This window comes from Scyliorhinus torazame, chromosome 6 (assembly GCF_047496885.1).
Source record: "Scyliorhinus torazame isolate Kashiwa2021f chromosome 6, sScyTor2.1, whole genome shotgun sequence".
In the NCBI taxonomy this organism is placed as follows: domain Eukaryota; kingdom Metazoa; phylum Chordata; class Chondrichthyes; order Carcharhiniformes; family Scyliorhinidae; genus Scyliorhinus; species Scyliorhinus torazame.
In genome coordinates this window covers 191690634-191708096 of record NC_092712.1, presented here as the reverse complement: position 1 = coordinate 191708096, position 17463 = coordinate 191690634, and the positions used below count along the sequence as shown (strand labels likewise).

The 17463-nt window shown below is 48.5% G+C and overlaps 1 protein-coding gene across 2 annotated transcripts in view; it reads right to left on the bottom strand.

Annotated features, from left to right (window-relative positions):
• Positions 1–17463, bottom strand: part of LOC140425196 (ATP-dependent translocase ABCB1-like) — a 176845-nt gene that overhangs the window by 24418 nt on the left and 134964 nt on the right. For both annotated transcript variants that reach the window (XM_072509206.1, XM_072509205.1), the window contains 2 exons: positions 12329–12535; positions 9042–9188 (listed from right to left, as the gene is read on the bottom strand). In XM_072509206.1, the coding sequence (XP_072365307.1) occupies positions 9042–9188; positions 12329–12535 (354 nt within the window). The remainder of the gene's footprint in view (positions 1–9041; positions 9189–12328; positions 12536–17463) is intronic.

Sequence of the window (17463 nt, the reverse complement as noted above, 5' to 3'; positions counted from 1 at the left end):
GCCAGCATTTACTGTCCATCATTGCCAAGGTTAGCATTTACTGTCCATCACAAGCAAGGTCAGCATTTACTGTCCATCACAGCCAAGGCCAGCATTTACTGTCCATCACTGCCAAGGTCAGCATTTACTGTCCATCAGCATTTACTGCGCATAACTGCCAAAGTCAGCATTTACTGTCCATCACTGCCAAGGCCAGCATTTACTGTCCATCACTGCGAAGGCCACCATTTACTGTCCATCACTGCCAAGGCCAGCATTTACTGTCCATCACTGCGAAGGCCACCATTTACTGTCCATCACTGCCAAGGTGAGCATTTACTGTCCATCCCTGCCAAAGTTAGCATTTACTGTCCACCACTGCCAAAGTCAGCATTTACTGTCCATCACTGCCAAGGCCAGCATTTACTGTCCATCACTCCGAAGGCCTCCATTTACCGTCCATCACTGCCAAGGTCAGCATTTACTGTCTATCATTGCCAAGGTTAGCATTTACTGTCCATCACTGCCAAGGTTAGCATTTACTGTCCATCAGCATTTACTGTCCATCACTGCCAAGGTTAGCATTTACTGTCCATCAGCATTTACTGTGCATCACTGCCAAGGCCAGCATTTACTGTCCATCACTGCCAAGGTCAGCATTTACTGTCCATCACTGCCAAGGTGAGCATTTACTGTCCATCACTGCCAAGGCCACCATTTACTGCCCATCACTGCCAAGGTTAACATTTATTGTCCATCACTGCCAAGGTTAGCATTTACTGTCCATCACTGCCAAGATTAGCATTTACTGTCCATCACTGCCAAGGTCAGCATTTACTGTCCATCACTGCCAAGGTTAACATTTACTGTCCATCACTGCGAAGTGAGCATTTACTGTCCATCCCAGCCAAAGTTAGCATTTACTGTCCATCACTGCCAAGGCCAGCATTTACTGCCCATCACAGCCAAGGTCAGCATTTACTGTCCATCACTGCCAAGGTCAGCATTTACTGTCCATCACTGCCAAGGTCAGCATTTACTGTCTATCATTGCCAAGGTTAGCATTTACTGTCCATCACTGCCAAGGTCAGCATTTACTGTCCATCAGCATTTACTGTCCATCACTGCCAAGGTCAGCATTTACTGTCCATCACTGCCAAGGTCAGCATTTACTGTCCATCACTGCCAAGGTCAGCATTTACTGTCTATCATTGCCAAGGTTAGCATTTACTGTCCATCAGCATTTACTGTCCATCACAGCCAAGGCCAGCATTTACTGTCTATCACTGCCAAGGTCAGCATTTACTGTCCATCACTGCCAAAGTTAGCATTTACTGTCCATCACTGCCAATGTTAGCATTTCCTGTCCATCACTGCCAAGGTCAGCATTTACTGTCCATCACTGCCAAGGTCAGCATTTCCTGTCCATCACTGCCAAGGTCAGCATTTACTGTCCATCAGCATTTACTGTCCGTCACTACCAAGGTCAGCATTTACTGTCCATCACTGCCAAGGCCAGCACTTACTGTCCATCAGCATTTACTGTCCATCACTGCCAAGGCCAGCATTTACTGTCCATCAGCATTTACTGTCCATCACTGCCAAGGCCAGCACTTACTGTCCATCAGCATTTACTGTCCATCACTGCCAAGGCCAGCATTTACTGTCCATCACTGCCAAGGTTAGCATTTACTGTCCATCAGCATTTACTGTGCATCACTGCCAAAGGTCAGCATTTACTGTCCATCACTGCCAAGGTTAGCATTTACTGTCCATCAGCATTTACTGTGCATCACTGCCAAAGGCCAGCATTTACTGTCCATCACTGCCAAGGCCAGCACTTACTGTCCATCAGCATTTACTGTGCATCACTGCCAAAGGTCAGCATTTACTGTCCATCAGCATTTACTGTGCATCACTGCCAAAGGTCAGCATTTACTGTCCATCACTGCCAAGGTTAGCATTTACTGTCCATCACTGCCATGGTCAGCATTTACTGTCCATCACTGCCAAGGCCAGCATTTACTGTCCATCAGCATTTACTGTGCATCACTGCCAAGGCCAGCATTTACTGTCCATCACTGCCAAGGCCAGCATTTACTGTCCATCACTGCCAAAGGTCAGCATTTACTGTCCATCAGCATTTACTGTGTATCACAGCCAAGGCCAGCATTTACTGTCCATCACTGCCAAGGCCAGCATTTACTGTCCATCAGCATTTACTGTGCATCACTGCCAAAGGTCAGCATTTACTGTCCATCAGCATTTACTGTGCATCACTGCCAAGGCCAGCATTTACTGTCCATCAGCATTTACTGTCCATCACTGCCAAGGTTAGCATTTACTGTCCATCACTGCCAAGGTCAGCATTTACTGTCCATCAGCATTTACTGTCCATCACTGCCAAGGTCAGCATTTACTGTCCATCACTGCCAAGGTCAGCATTTACTGTCCATCACTGCCAAGGTCAGCATTTACTGTCTATCATTGCCAAGGTTAGCATTTACTGTCCATCAGCATTTACTGTCCATCACAGCCAAGGCCAGCATTTACTGTCTATCACTGCCAAGGTCAGCATTTACTGTCCATCACTGCCAAAGTTAGCATTTACTGTCCATCACTGCCAATGTTAGCATTTCCTGTCCATCACTGCCAAGGTCAGCATTTACTGTCCATCACTGCCAAGGTCAGCATTTCCTGTCCATCACTGCCAAGGTCAGCATTTACTGTCCATCAGCATTTACTGTCCGTCACTACCAAGGTCAGCATTTACTGTCCATCACTGCCAAGGCCAGCACTTACTGTCCATCAGCATTTACTGTCCATCACTGCCAAGGCCAGCATTTACTGTCCATCAGCATTTACTGTCCATCACTGCCAAGGCCAGCACTTACTGTCCATCAGCATTTACTGTCCATCACTGCCAAGGCCAGCATTTACTGTCCATCACTGCCAAGGTTAGCATTTACTGTCCATCAGCATTTACTGTGCATCACTGCCAAAGGTCAGCATTTACTGTCCATCACTGCCAAGGTTAGCATTTACTGTCCATCAGCATTTACTGTGCATCACTGCCAAAGGCCAGCATTTACTGTCCATCACTGCCAAGGCCAGCACTTACTGTCCATCAGCATTTACTGTGCATCACTGCCAAAGGTCAGCATTTACTGTCCATCAGCATTTACTGTGCATCACTGCAAAAGGTCAGCATTTACTGTCCATCACTGCCAAGGTTAGCATTTACTGTCCATCACTGCCATGGTCAGCATTTACTGTCCATCACTGCCAAGGCCAGCATTTACTGTCCATCAGCATTTACTGTGCATCACTGCCAAGGCCAGCATTTACTGTCCATCACTGCCAAGGCCAGCATTTACTGTCCATCACTGCCAAAGGTCAGCATTTACTGTCCATCAGCATTTACTGTGTATCACAGCCAAGGCCAGCATTTACTGTCCATCACTGCCAAGGCCAGCATTTACTGTCCATCAGCATTTACTGTGCATCACTGCCAAAGGTCAGCATTTACTGTCCATCAGCATTTACTGTGCATCACTGCCAAGGCCAGCATTTACTGTCCATCAGCATTTACTGTCCATCACTGCCAAGATCAGCATTTACTGTCCATCACTGCCAAGATCAGAATTTACTGTCCATCAGCATTTACTGTGTATCACTGCCAAAGGTCAGCATTTACTGTGCATCACTGCCAAGATCAGCATTTACTGTCCATCAGCATTTACTGTGCATCACTGCCAAGGTTAGCATTTACTGTCCATCACTGCCATGGTCAGCATTTACTGTCCATCACTGCCAAGATCAGCATTTACTGTCCATCAGCATTTACTGTGCATCACTGCCAAAGGTCAGCATTTACTGTGCATCACTGCCAAGATCAGCATTTACTGTCCATCAGCATTTACTGTCCATCACTGCCATGGTCAGCATTTACTGTCCATCACTGCCAAGATCAGCATTTACTGTCCATCAGCATTTACTGTGCATCACTGCCAAAGGTCAGCATTTACTGTCCATCACTGCCAAGGTTAGCATTTACTGTCCATCACTGCCATGGTCAGCATTTACTGTCCATCACTGCCAAGATCAGCATTTACTGTCCATCAGCATTTACTGTGCATCACTGCCAAGGCCAGCATTTACTGTCCATCAGCATTTACTGTCCATCACTGCCAAGGTCAGCATTTACTGTCCATCAGCATTTACTGTGCATCACTGCCAAAGGTCAGCATTTACTGTCCATCACTGCCAAGGTGAGCATTTACTGTCCATCACTGGCAAGGTTTCCATTTACTGTGCATCACTGCCAAGGTCCGCATTTACTGTCCATCACTGCCAAGGTCAGAATTTACTGTCCATCACTGCCAAGGTTAGCATTTACTGTCCATCACTGCCAAGGTCAGAATTTACTGTCCATCACTGCCAAGGTTAGCATTTACTGTCCATCACTGCCAAGGTCAGTATTTACTGTCCATCACTGCCAAGGCCAGCATTTACTGTCCATCAGCATTTACTGTCCATCATTGCCATGGTCAGCATTTACTGTCTATCACTGCCAAGGTTAGCATTTACTGTCCATCACTGCCAAGGTCAGCATTTACTGTGCATCACTGCCAAGGTCAGCATTTACTGTCCATCAGCATTTACTGTGCATCACTGCCAAGGCCAGCATATACTGTCCATCACTGCCAAAGTTAGCATTTACTGTCCATCACTGCCAAGGTTAGCATTTACTGTCTATCACTGCCATGGACAGCATTTACTGTCCATCAGCATCTACTGTCTATCGCTGCCAAGGCCAGCGTTTACTGTCCATCACTGCCAAGGCCAGCATTTACTGTCCATCAGCATTTACTGTCCATAAGTACCAAGGTCAGCATTTACTGTCCATCACTGCAAGGTTAGCATTTACTGTCCATTACTGCCAAGGCCAGCATTTACTGTGCATCGCAACCAAGGTCAGCATTTACTGTCCATCACTGCCAAGGTCAGAATTTACTGTCCATCACTGCGAAAGTTAGCATTTACTGTCCATCACTGCCAAGGTCAGCATTTACTGCCCATCACTGCCAAGGTCAGCATTTACTGCCCATCACTGCAAAGGTTAGCATTTACTGTCCATCAGCATTTACTGTGTATCACTGCCAAGGCCAGCATTTGCTGTCCATCACTGCCAAGGTCAGCATTTACTGTGCATCACTGCCAAGGTCAGCATTTACTGTCCATCACTGCCAAGGTCAGCATTTACTGTCCATCACTGCCAAGGTCAGCATTTACTGTCCATCAGCATTTACTGTGCATCACTGACAAGGCCAGCATTTACTGTCCATCACTGCCAAAGTTAGCATATACTGTCCATCACTGCCACGGTAGGCATTTACTGTCTATCACTGCCAAGGTTAACATTTACTGTCTATCACTGCCAAGGTCAGCATTTACTGTTCATCACTGCCAAGGCCAGCATTTACTGTCCATCACTGCCAAGGTTAGCATTTACTGTCCATCACTGCCAAAGTCAGCATTTACTGTCCATCACTGCCAAGATCAGCATTTACTGTCCATCAGCATTTACTGTCCATCACTGCCATGGTCAGCATTTACTGTCCATCACTGCCAAGATCAGCATTTACTGTCCATCAGCATTTACTGTGCATCACTGCCAAAGGTCAGCATTTACTGTGCATCACTGCCAAGATCAGCATTTACTGTCCATCAGCATTTACTGTCCATCACTGCCATGGTCAGCATTTACTGTCCATCACTGCCAAGATCAGCATTTACTGTCCATCAGCATTTACTGTCCATCACTGCCAAGATCAGCATTTACTGTCCATCAGCATTTACTGTGCATCACTGCCAAAGGTCAGCATTTACTGTCCATCACTGCCAAGGTTAGCATTTACTGTCCATCACTGCCATGGTCAGCATTTACTGTCCATCACTGCCAAGATCAGCATTTACTGTCCATCAGCATTTACTGTGCATCACTGCCAAAGGTCAGCATTTACTGTCCATCACTGCCAAGGTTAGCATTTACTGTCCATCACTGCCAAGGCCAGCATTTACTGTCCATCAGCATTTACTGTCCATCACTGCCAAGGTCAGCATTTACTGTCCATCAGCATTTACTGTGCATCACTGCCAAAGGTCAGCATTTACTGTCCATCACTGCCAAGGTGAGCATTTACTGTCCATCACTGGCAAGGTTTCCATTTACTGTGCATCACTGCCAAGGTCCGCATTTACTGTCCATCACTGCCAAGGTCAGAATTTACTGTCCATCACTGCCAAGGTTAGCATTTACTGTCCATCACTGCCAAGGTCAGAATTTACTGTCCATCATTGCCAAGGTTAGCATTTACTGTCCATCACTGCCAAGGTCAGTATTTACTGTCCATCACTGCCAAGGCCAGCATTTACTGTCCATCAGCATTTACTGTCCATCATTGCCATGGTCAGCATTTACTGTCTATCACTGCCAAGGTTAGCATTTACTGTCCATCACTGCCAAGGTCAGCATTTACTGTGCATCACTGCCAAGGTCAGCATTTACTGTCCATCAGCATTTACTGTGCATCACTGCCAAGGCCAGCATATACTGTCCATCACTGCCAAAGTTAGCATTTACTGTCCATCACTGCCAAGGTTAGCATTTACTGTCTATCACTGCCATGGACAGCATTTACTGTCCATCAGCATCTACTGTCTATCGCTGCCAAGGCCAGCGTTTACTGTCCATCACTGCCAAGGCCAGCATTTACTGTCCATCAGCATTTACTGTCCATAAGTACCAAGGTCAGCATTTACTGTCCATCACTGCAAGGTTAGCATTTACTGTCCATCACTGCCAAGGCCAGCATTTACTGTGCATCGCAACCAAGGTCAGCATTTACTGTCCATCACTGCCAAGGTCAGAATTTACTGTCCATCACTGCGAAAGTTAGCATTTACTGTCCATCACTGCCAAGGTCAGCATTTACTGCCCATCACTGCCAAGGTCAGCATTTACTGCCCATCACTGCAAAGGTTAGCATTTACTGTCCATCAGCATTTACTGTGTATCACTGCCAAGGCCAGCATTTGCTGTCCATCACTGCCAAGGTCAGCATTTACTGTGCATCACTGCCAAGGTCAGCATTTACTGTCCATCACTGCCAAGGTCAGCATTTACTGTCCATCACTGCCAAGGTCAGCATTTACTGTCCATCAGCATTTACTGTGCATCACTGACAAGGCCAGCATTTACTGTCCATCACTGCCAAAGTTAGCATATACTGTCCATCACTGCCACGGTAGGCATTTACTGTCTATCACTGCCAAGGTTAACATTTACTGTCTATCACTGCCAAGGTCAGCATTTACTGTTCATCACTGCCAAGGCCAGCATTTACTGTCCATCACTGCCAAGGTTAGCATTTACTGTCCATCACTGCCAAAGTCAGCATTTATTGTCCATCACTGCCAAGGTTAGCATTTACTGTCCATCACTGCCAAGGTTAACATTTACTGTCTATCACTGCCAAGGTCAGCATTTACTGTCCATCACTGCCAAGGCCAGCATTCACAGACCATCCCTAATTGTCTGCAAGAAAGTAGTGATGATGAGCTGCCTTCTTAAACCACAGCAGTTCATAGTGGTGAATATTTGGTAGCAAATGATACACTGGTGTAATTTTCAAGGGCAATTAAGAGTGAACCACATTGGTGCAAACTGGAGTCAGATACAGACATGGTACACGTACAGCCTGCAGGATATTAAGTGAACCAGTTGAGTTTTTGCAGCATTACTTATGCTGGCTTTTTATTCACATTTTTTTTTCAACTTAGTATGTTGAATTAAATTTACAAACTGCTATGATGGGATTTAAACATACAGCACTTGATTATGAGTCCGGGTCTGTTGATTGTTTGCCTAGTAACATAACCACGATACTGCCACTTATGGAGGAGAGAAAGGCAGAGACAGGTGATGAGGTTCAGGGAGGAAATTCTAGTACTTAGGGCCAAAGTGCTGATAGCACGCCTCCCCACGGTGGAGGAATGGAAATTGGAGATGTGTAAGAGGACAAAATTAGACAAACGCAGAAGGTTGAAGTGTCGCGGAAAGTTACAGAGACAGGGAGATGCAATGCCATGTAAGGATTTGAAATAATGATGAGAATTTCTGCTGGACCTGGAGCCACCTGCAAATGAAAATTAGCACATCTGGGGCGAAATTCTCCGGTATCGGCGCGATGTCCGCTGACTGGCGCCCAAAACGGCGCAAATCAGTCGGGCATCACGCCGCCCCAAAGGTGCGGAATGCTCCGCATCTTGGGGGGCCGAGCCTCAACCATGAGGGGCTAGGCCGGCGCCGGACTAATTTCCACCTCGCCAGCTGGCGGAAAAGGCCTTTGGTGCCCCGCGAGCTGGCGCGGAAATGACATCTCCGGGCGGCGCATGCGCGGGAGCGTTAGCGGCCGCTGACGGCATTCCCGCGCGTTGCGCAGTGGAGGGAGTCTCTTCCGCCTCCGCCATGGTGGAGACCGTGGCGAAGGCGGAAGGAAAAGAGTGCCCCCACGGCACAGGGCCGCCTGCGGATCGGTGGGCCCCGATCGCGGGCCAGGCCACCGTGGGGGCACCCGCCCCCCAGGGCCAGAGAGCCCCGCGCCACCCCCAGGACCCCGGAGCCCGCCCGCGCCGCCTTGTCCCACCGGTAAGGTCGGTGGTTGAATCTACGCCGGTGGGACAGGCATTTTAGCAGCGGGACTTCGGCTCATCCGGGCCGGAGAATCGCAGGGGGGGCCCGCCAACTGGCGGGGCGCGATTCCCGCCCCCGCCGAATATCCGGTGCCGTGAATTCGGCAACCGGCGGGGGTGGGATTCACGCCAGCCCCCGGCGATTCTCCGACCCGGCGGGGGGTCGGAGAATCTCGCCTCTGGTCTCTCCACAGTTGCTGACTGATCTGCTGTGCATTTCCACGGATTTCAATTTCAGATTTCCAGCATTTATTTGAAACGTTTTTTGTTTAAGACTGGGCGGGGCGGGGGGGGGGTGGTCTTACCTTTTCACTCTCTGTATCAAGTGCAGATGTTGCCTCATCTAACAGCAGAATCTTTGGCTCCCGTATGAGGGCCCGTGCAATAGCCACTCGTTGCTTCTGTCCACCAGAAAGCTGAGCCCCTTTTCCCCCAACTCGAGTGTTGTATTTCTAATTATGAAAAGGATCACAATTTAAAATGCTCACAGAATTCACAGTACTTGACTGGATATGCACAAGTGCTATTATGTTTAAAATGAGTTTGATAGCACTTTCCTTTCACCTAAGCTGTTATCACAAGGTACAGGGTTATTTCCTTTAGCAAAAATAGAAAATACACTTCCTGGTTTTATTTTAGATCCCCAGCAAATATTAACCTCTGTTGCTTTAAACAAAAGCTTCCATCTTAAATTCACCAGTCCTGAGTTTCTTTTGACTGATGTTTACTAGCACAAATACCTGTGGTGGCACAAATACATTTAAGGGCTGTAATTTAGTCGCGCTAGCATTTTGAGAAAATTATGATTGTCATGGTAAAAATGCCACAAGTATTTGAATTAATCATAGCAAACTATAAAACGTCAGTGGGAGGACTGGTTCTATCATCTGTTTTTCAGCACCTTATTTGAACTGCACAATTGCCATTCTTTTGCCCAGCAGTGAGTTCTGCTCATGTATGTTCACATACCTCATATTTAGAGTGCAGTCGGGGCATCCAAACAGTTTTTAAACTAGACTTGACCTTTCATTCGAGTTATACTGTGCAACAGATCTCGACTCTGATGTTATACTGTTACTTTTCTGTGGCATCATAAATCCAACTTGCCCAGGTTTTTGTTAAAATGTTTTTTTTAAGATGCCACGTAAACTAATGGTGGGATTAGGCAAAAGAACTTAAGAATGCTATCGTAGACCATTTCTCCCAGTGCTGGACAAAAGCATGCATTATTTGAAATGATTGATACATCCTGAAAAGCAGTAATAAATGATCAGTAAATTGAGATATGCAAATATGTGATTGCTGATCTGACAGTTATCACATTGCTGATCAAGTCTATGGTTAAAAAAATGTCTTTTAGGATTTAATTCAAGTAAACGACTCCATGAAACGGCACTATTATCAAGGTGCAGCTGATACCACATCTGGTGCAGTACAGCCTCTCATGGTAGCTAATGTGGTGGTTTTAATGCAAGGATTTTGGCGCAGGCTGCTCCCAGCTGTTCCATGATCTAAGCTTGTTGGAGAACATCCCAAAAGGGGGATAACATTCCTTTAACATTAAAATGACAAAAGAGAATAAAGCAGTGGCGCATTTTAATTGTAAAATGTAGTGCCATGTTACCACCAATGGGCAATGCTTCATAAGATAAGCGAGAATAAAATATCAACACTTTTACTTCAGATTGTTATTACTCACCATGCTATTCCATATTAAAACCTTAACAATGACATTTCTGAAGATTTAATCAAAGTCATTTTACAACCTGAATTGTCTGTTGTTTTGTAATGGTGGTATTGAATGTTAATTTGTATATCTACAAAGTGATGTGGTTACAGAGCACCGAGAGAGCCATCATATGAATAAGCAGAATTAACATGGATTTCTCCAAGGGAAGTAGGGTATGACAAATCTGCTCGCGTTTTTTGAGGTTGTACCTGGCAGGTAGGGAGAACCTCAAGGGTGTGGTGTAATCGGATTTTCAAAAAACATTCAGAAAGATGCCACCTTTTCAAAGATACACAAAATTACAGTTCATTTAATCAAAGGTAAGATATGAGCATGGATTGAGAATTGATTAATGGCCAGAAGACAATGGGAATAAATGGGTCATTTTCAAGTTGGCAGACTGTAAATAAAGGAACACCACAAGGGTTAGTCCTGGGCCTCGGCTGTTTACCATTTATATCAACAACTTGGATGAGGCAGGAAATGAGTGTATTGCATCCAAGTTTTCTGATGATACAAAGCTCGATTGGAAAGCAGTGAGGAGGATGTAAAGGGACTGCAATGGTTACGTGAGTGTGCAAGAACTTGGCAGGTGGAATATAATGGGCTGAATATAATGGTCATGAAGCTTGCCACATTTATTGGTTGGGAAGCTGGCAGCAACTTTGCTGGAGTAATTTCTGGGAGTTCTGAAAAAAAATCAAATACCCATCAGGCAGTCTGCTGCTTGCCTTTGGGGCTCCCGAGACTTTGAAGAATCTATTTCCCAGAGCTGCCAGCCACTCAGGTGTCCAGCAACTCTTTAGTTCCAAAAGCACTACTCGGAGAAGCGGCGACTCCAGCAGGATCTGGACCAGGAACACTGCTAAAGGCACAGTGGAGAGTTAAGAGAGGTGGGCTCGCTGGGCCAGTCAGAGAGGTTCCGGTGGAGGGAGCTCATTGGGGAGAGCAAATATATTATAGAGTGGTGCCCTTGTGACTGACATGGTCCCTCTGTGGGCGCAGGCTACCCAATCCGGAGCCTACCCACCTGCCTGCCTGCCGGCCACAGAGACACACGACATGTTGTCAGACCATTTACAGGCCTCAACAGGCCCAGGCACAGGAATGCCAAATTTCAGACACCTGGAGATAGGAAGGCGACAGGCTTTCAAGCATGCACCTTCCCACCCATCCGCCTTCCAGCAAACTCCTTCATAGGACCGAGGTGAAGAGAAATTCATTCACTCAAAAGTTTTGGTCCTTCGGAATTCTCTGACCCTGCTGTGGATGCTCAGCAGTTAAGTACATTCAACCCCGAGATGAATGGATTTCTGGGTACCAGGATAAATAAAGGAGTTATATAGAATTTTTTTAAAATATAGAATTTGCAGTGCAGACGGAGGCCATTCGACCCATCGAGTCTGCACCGGCTCTTGGAAAGAGCACCCTTCCCAACCACACACCTCCACCCTATCCCATAACCCAGTTACTCCACCCAACACTAAGGGCAATTTTGGACACTCAGGGCAATTTCGCATGGTCAATCCACCTAACCTGCACATCTTTGGACTGTGGGAGGAAACCGGAGCATCCGGAGGAAACCCACGCACACACGGGGAGAACGTGCAGACTCCGCACAGACAGTGATCCAAGCCAGGAATCAAACCTGGGACCCTGGAGCTGTGAAGCAATTGTGCTAATCACTATGCTACCGTGCTGCCCATTGTATGGACCAGCTATGACTTTATTGAATGGCAGAGTAGCCTTGAAGGACTGAATAGCTTACTCCTGCTCCGAATGTTTGTATTCTAACTGCAGGGTCAATTTATATATGTACATATTATTATTAATATTATTGCTGTTTAAAATGGATTAACTTACATCAGGGAGTTGTTCAATAAAAGAGTGAGCATTAGCTGCCTTTGCTGCCTTCTTAATGTCCTCCTGTGATACAGTCCGACTGTTGTCACCATAGGCAATATTCTCAGCAATGCTACAGTTGAAGAGCACAGGTTCCTGAGATACAATTCCAATTTGAGATCGAAGCCATTGGATGTTAATTTTTCTGGCATCAATTCCATCTAGAAACTACACAATTAAAAGAAATGTTAATTGTTTGCAAGCTTATCATGCAAGTGGATTCAAGTATTTTTACAGATTTTGCACACGTGTTTTGCATTTGTACGTGCAGTAGTAAATTGATTTCCTGCATCAATCTGCTCAATAAAGTGACATCTAACTTGTGCACTATTTCTATCATGTTTGAATAGTTTTAAATGAGACATCACGTTCATCTCACTTTGCGTCTCTCTTGATTATTCTGAACTAGATAACTTACTTCTATTCTACCCCTCATAGTGCAATGATGGAATGTATTTTACCATAAAAAGTCAAAACTACCTGACTTTCCAAACTTATGCTGAATATGCGATTTTCATTCATTGCTCCTTGCTTTAAACTCATGGGAATATTTTCAGTTGAACTTACAAATCAAAAACACAAGATGACTGATTACAGTGCCGACTGCGAGGTGAACATTTCAGTCATTCATCTGAAAATTCTCTTTCTCTATTTCAGCACAAGTGTTATCCTATATGTTCTAATCTGGGGGTGAACATCTCCTTTAAAATTGCACAAAGAGGAATTTCAGATGAAGCACAAAGAGGAATTTCAGACAAATACAGTTAGCATTTGTACTCTGGATTCTATAATTTCAGGGCACAAGTGCGATCAATATGAAGCAGTGTCTATTTTGCTTTATACCACCAGATGGAGCTGTTGTCTGTCAAAGACTGCAAAATGTTGATTCTGGTTTTGTGACGAGATTCAGAATTGTTGGCAATGTCACTCACCAGCCATCCCTTACCTAGTGCAGAGGCATGGATCTGAACACATGCGTACATTGCTCTGTGGCCTGTGCCCACACTCCACCCCAAAATATTTCTGCCTATATTTAGACGGGGGACCGTTTTGGAAGGTCGGTGAATGATTAAATAATGGAAAAACTGAAATGTGAAGTGTACGGATATGATGGGGGATCATATGTGCAAAGAATGGTCACTACCATTGAGCCAGAGCCCCCATTATTGAGCACAGAAAAAAAAACCTGTAATAACCACACTGTCGAGGCGATGCTGAACCTATAGGTAGAGAATCACCTGGCTGGGTATATAAGCTTACATAGACCAAAAATGACATTTACCATGGTCTGGGGGCATAGACATAGAACATACAGTACAGAAGGAGGCCATTTGGCCCATCGAGTCTGCACCGACCCACTTAAGCCCTCACTTCCACCCTATCCCTGTAACCCAATAACCCCACTTAACCTTTTTGGACACGAAGGGCAATTTAGCATGGCCAATCCACCTAACCTGCACGTCTTTGGAATGTGGGAGGAAACTGGAGCACCCGGAGGAAACCCACGCAGACACGGGGTGAACGTACAGACTCCATACAGACAGTGACCCAACAGGGGATCGAACCTGGGACCCTGGCGCTGTGAAGCCACTATGCTACCGTGCTGTCACACTGACCTAGACTTTCAATCAGATCTCAGTCACTTCAGGCATTCAGTAGTAACAATTTGGCATTTGCCTCGTTCATTTAGCTCAATAAAACATCTCTAGATGCATTGAATTACAGAAATGTAGACCAACAATTACAGCATTCCAGATAGTAGGTCAAATGCACAGTCCAAAGGCATGAAAGGATGAACCATGGGGGAATGCATGTCTGGCACTGGAAACCATAGGCGGGATTCTCCGATCCCCCGCCGGGTCGGAGAATCGGCGGGGGCTGGCATGAATCCCGCCCCCGCCGGTTGCCGAATTCTCCGGCACTGGATATTCGGCGCGGTTGGGAATCGCGCTGCGCCGGTTGGCGGGCCCCCCCCGGCGATTCTCCGGCCCGCGATGGGCCGAAGTCCCGCTGCTGGAATACCTGTCCCGCTGGCGAGAATCAAACCACCTCTCTTACCGGTGGGACAAGGCGGCGCGGGCATGCTCCGGGGTCCTGGGGGGGGGGGGCGCGGGCCGATCTGGCCCCGGGGGTGCCCCCACGGTGGCCTGGCCCGCGATCGGGGCCCACCGATCAGCGGGCGGGCCTGTGCCGTGGGGGCACTCTTTTCCTTCCGCCTTCACCATGGTCTCCACTACGGCGGAGGCGGAAGAGACCCCCTCCACTGCGCATGCGCGGGGATGCCGTGAGCAGCGGCTGACGCTCCCGCCCAAGGGCCGCCCGGCAAAGTCATTTCCGCGCCAGCTGGCGGGGCACCAAAGGCCTTTCCCACCAGCTGGCGGGGCGGAAATCAGTCCGGCGCGGGCCTAGCCCCTCAAGGTGAGGGCTCGGCCCCTCAAGATGCGGAGGATTCCGCACCTTTGGGGCGGCGCGATGCCGGACTGATTCGCGCCGTTTTTGGCGCCGGTCGGCGGACATCGCGCCGATTGCGGAGAATCCTGCCCCTTGTGACAGATAATTTCAAAAGATGTTCGGCGGTATTCTTCCCCCCCCCCACGCCATGTGGGAGAATCGCCGGGGCGCTGTGCGAGTCGCGCCATGCAGCCCCGACACCCGCACGTGATTCTCCCACCCCCCCAAAACGAGCGCCGCGGGAATCGCGCCGGGCCGCTCAGAGAATCGCTGCAAACGGCAAGCAGATTTTCTCCAGCCAGGATGGGCCGAGCGGCCGGCAAAAAAAAATGACAGTCCCGCTGGTGCCGTTCACCCCTGGTCGCTGCCGGTGGGAACTGTGTGGGAACGCTGGGGGGGGCGGCCTGTGGGGGGGAGAGGTGGGCTCCTTCACTGTGGTGGGGCCTCCGATGGGGTCTTGCCCGCGATCGGGGCCCACAGGCCTCCCCCCCTGGGACTACCTCTCTCCGCGGCCGGGCCCAGAACCCCGGCGCCATGCTGGTGAGGGGCCGGCGCGCGTAAGAAGTTCCCCGCGCATGCGCAGGCTGGCACGGCGCCCATTTGGCGCCGCGTAAGGAGGCTGGAGCGGCATGAACCGCTCCAGCGCCGTGCTGGCCCCCTGTGGGGGCCAGAATAGGTTGTGCCCGAGCCCTGGTCGCGCCATCGTGAAACGCGATGGCGTTCACGACGGCACGGGCACTTCGTCCCGGGAGTGGAGAATCCCGCCCGTTGCCTATTTCAAATGTCAAAAGATATGTGTGTTAAGTATGTTTTTCATGTGGTGATTGGTGATAGGGATTTCTTTTTAAAGATGTGTCCATTCAGTAATATGCAGGTACAGCAAGTGATTAGGAAGATAAATAGGTTGTTGTTTATTACAAAGGGAATGGAATATAAAAGTGGGGATGTTCCACGATAGTTTTGCAGGGTGTCGGTGAGATCACGGGCTGGGGTTCCCCAGCCGCCTGATTCTCAGCGACATGCCTTTCATTGGTGGCGGGACTCTATCTTCCTGTCATTTGTCAATGGGATTTCCCATTGTAGCCACAGGGGTGCACGGGGAATGCTGGCCCACATCTGGAGCCCTTTGTACAGTTTTGGTCTCCTTATTTAAGAAAGGATAGAAATGCATTTGAAGCAGTTCAGAGAAAGTTCACTCGATTTATACCTGGGATGGGGATTATTTTATGAGGAAGGTTCGACAGGCTGGACCTGTATCCTTTGGAGTTTAGAAAAATAAGAGGCAGTCTTATTGAAACATGTCGGCCGGGATTCTCCGAGCCCGCGCCGGGTCAGAGAATTGGCCGGGGGGGGAGGGGGCGCGAATCCCGCCATGCCGCTGATTCTCTCTGTTGACCGGAGAATCCACGGCAATCGCGCCGGCACGGTTGCCGTGTCGCTGGTCGGGGGACGTTGAAAGTGCCCCCCCCCCCGGCGATTCTCCGCGCTTGATGGGCCAAATGACCGCGAGTCCTGCCGGCGTCGTTTACGTATGGTCCTACCCGGCGGGACTCGCTGTTTTGACTGCGGGGGCCATCCTGGTGGGGGGGCGGGGGAAGCCTACTTCCGGGGGGGGGTCCTCCACGGTGGCCAGGCTCGCGATCGGGAGCAACCGATCGACGGGCGGGCTCATTCCGGGAAGGGCCTATGTTCCTCCGTGTGGGCCCCTGGAGGGCTCCGCCATGTTGCCCGCGGGCCGGCATGGAGACCCGCGCCGGCTTTCGGCGCCGGAGCAGCGGACTGCACTCCGGCACCGTTCTAGCCCCCTAGGAAGAGGTGAGTGCCTGGGCCTGGAGGTCACTCGCGCCGGTTTTGACGCCGGCGTCAACACTTGGCTGGGATTTTGGATAATCCCGGCCATAAGATTCTGAGGAGACTTGACAGGGTAGATGGAAAAAGGTTGTTTCTCCATGTGGGAGCGACTGGAACTAGGGGATCTCTCATCTGAGATGGAGATGGACATAATTTTTCTCTCTGTGGGTCATAAGTGTTTGGAATCAATTACGTAGGCCATCCTTTAAGTGGAGGCTCAGCGGTGAGTGGCAGCATGAGGGTTGTGTGGCTCGTTCATGGTCTTTGTGTTGCGTGAGGCATGAAGATGGGGAGGCGAGGACAGAAGAGAAGGGGTGGGTGCAGAGGCCAAGAGAAGGGCAATGGATGTAGTAAGTGGGGGGAAAGAATGGAAAACTGCGAGGGTCCCCGCGACATCTCTTGGTGTTCAGTTCAAATTGGGATAAAGCTGCAGCTGTTGGGGCCTTTGAAATATGGTGCCCATGCTGGAGACAGCGGGGCGCATGGCTTCCTGCCCGCCAAGTCACTAACAACGATAGGAAATGCCTGGCTACATAATTAATGATCCCAACATTGTGAATTCGGCTGGGCTCCACGGAGGGAAATACTCCTGCTTCCCACTCCCACCAGGTGACTTGGACCCGGAGCAGAAGACCCAAGCCGGAGAAACTGAGTGGGGCACATTTTAAAAGCGAACAGACCAGTAAAAGATGTTATGAAAGGAAGACTTCAAAAAGGGGAAGGAGGAGAATATCAACGTTGGATAGTTTGGAAATTGAAGGGAATTATTGGCAAATAGAAAGACTAGCACAGGG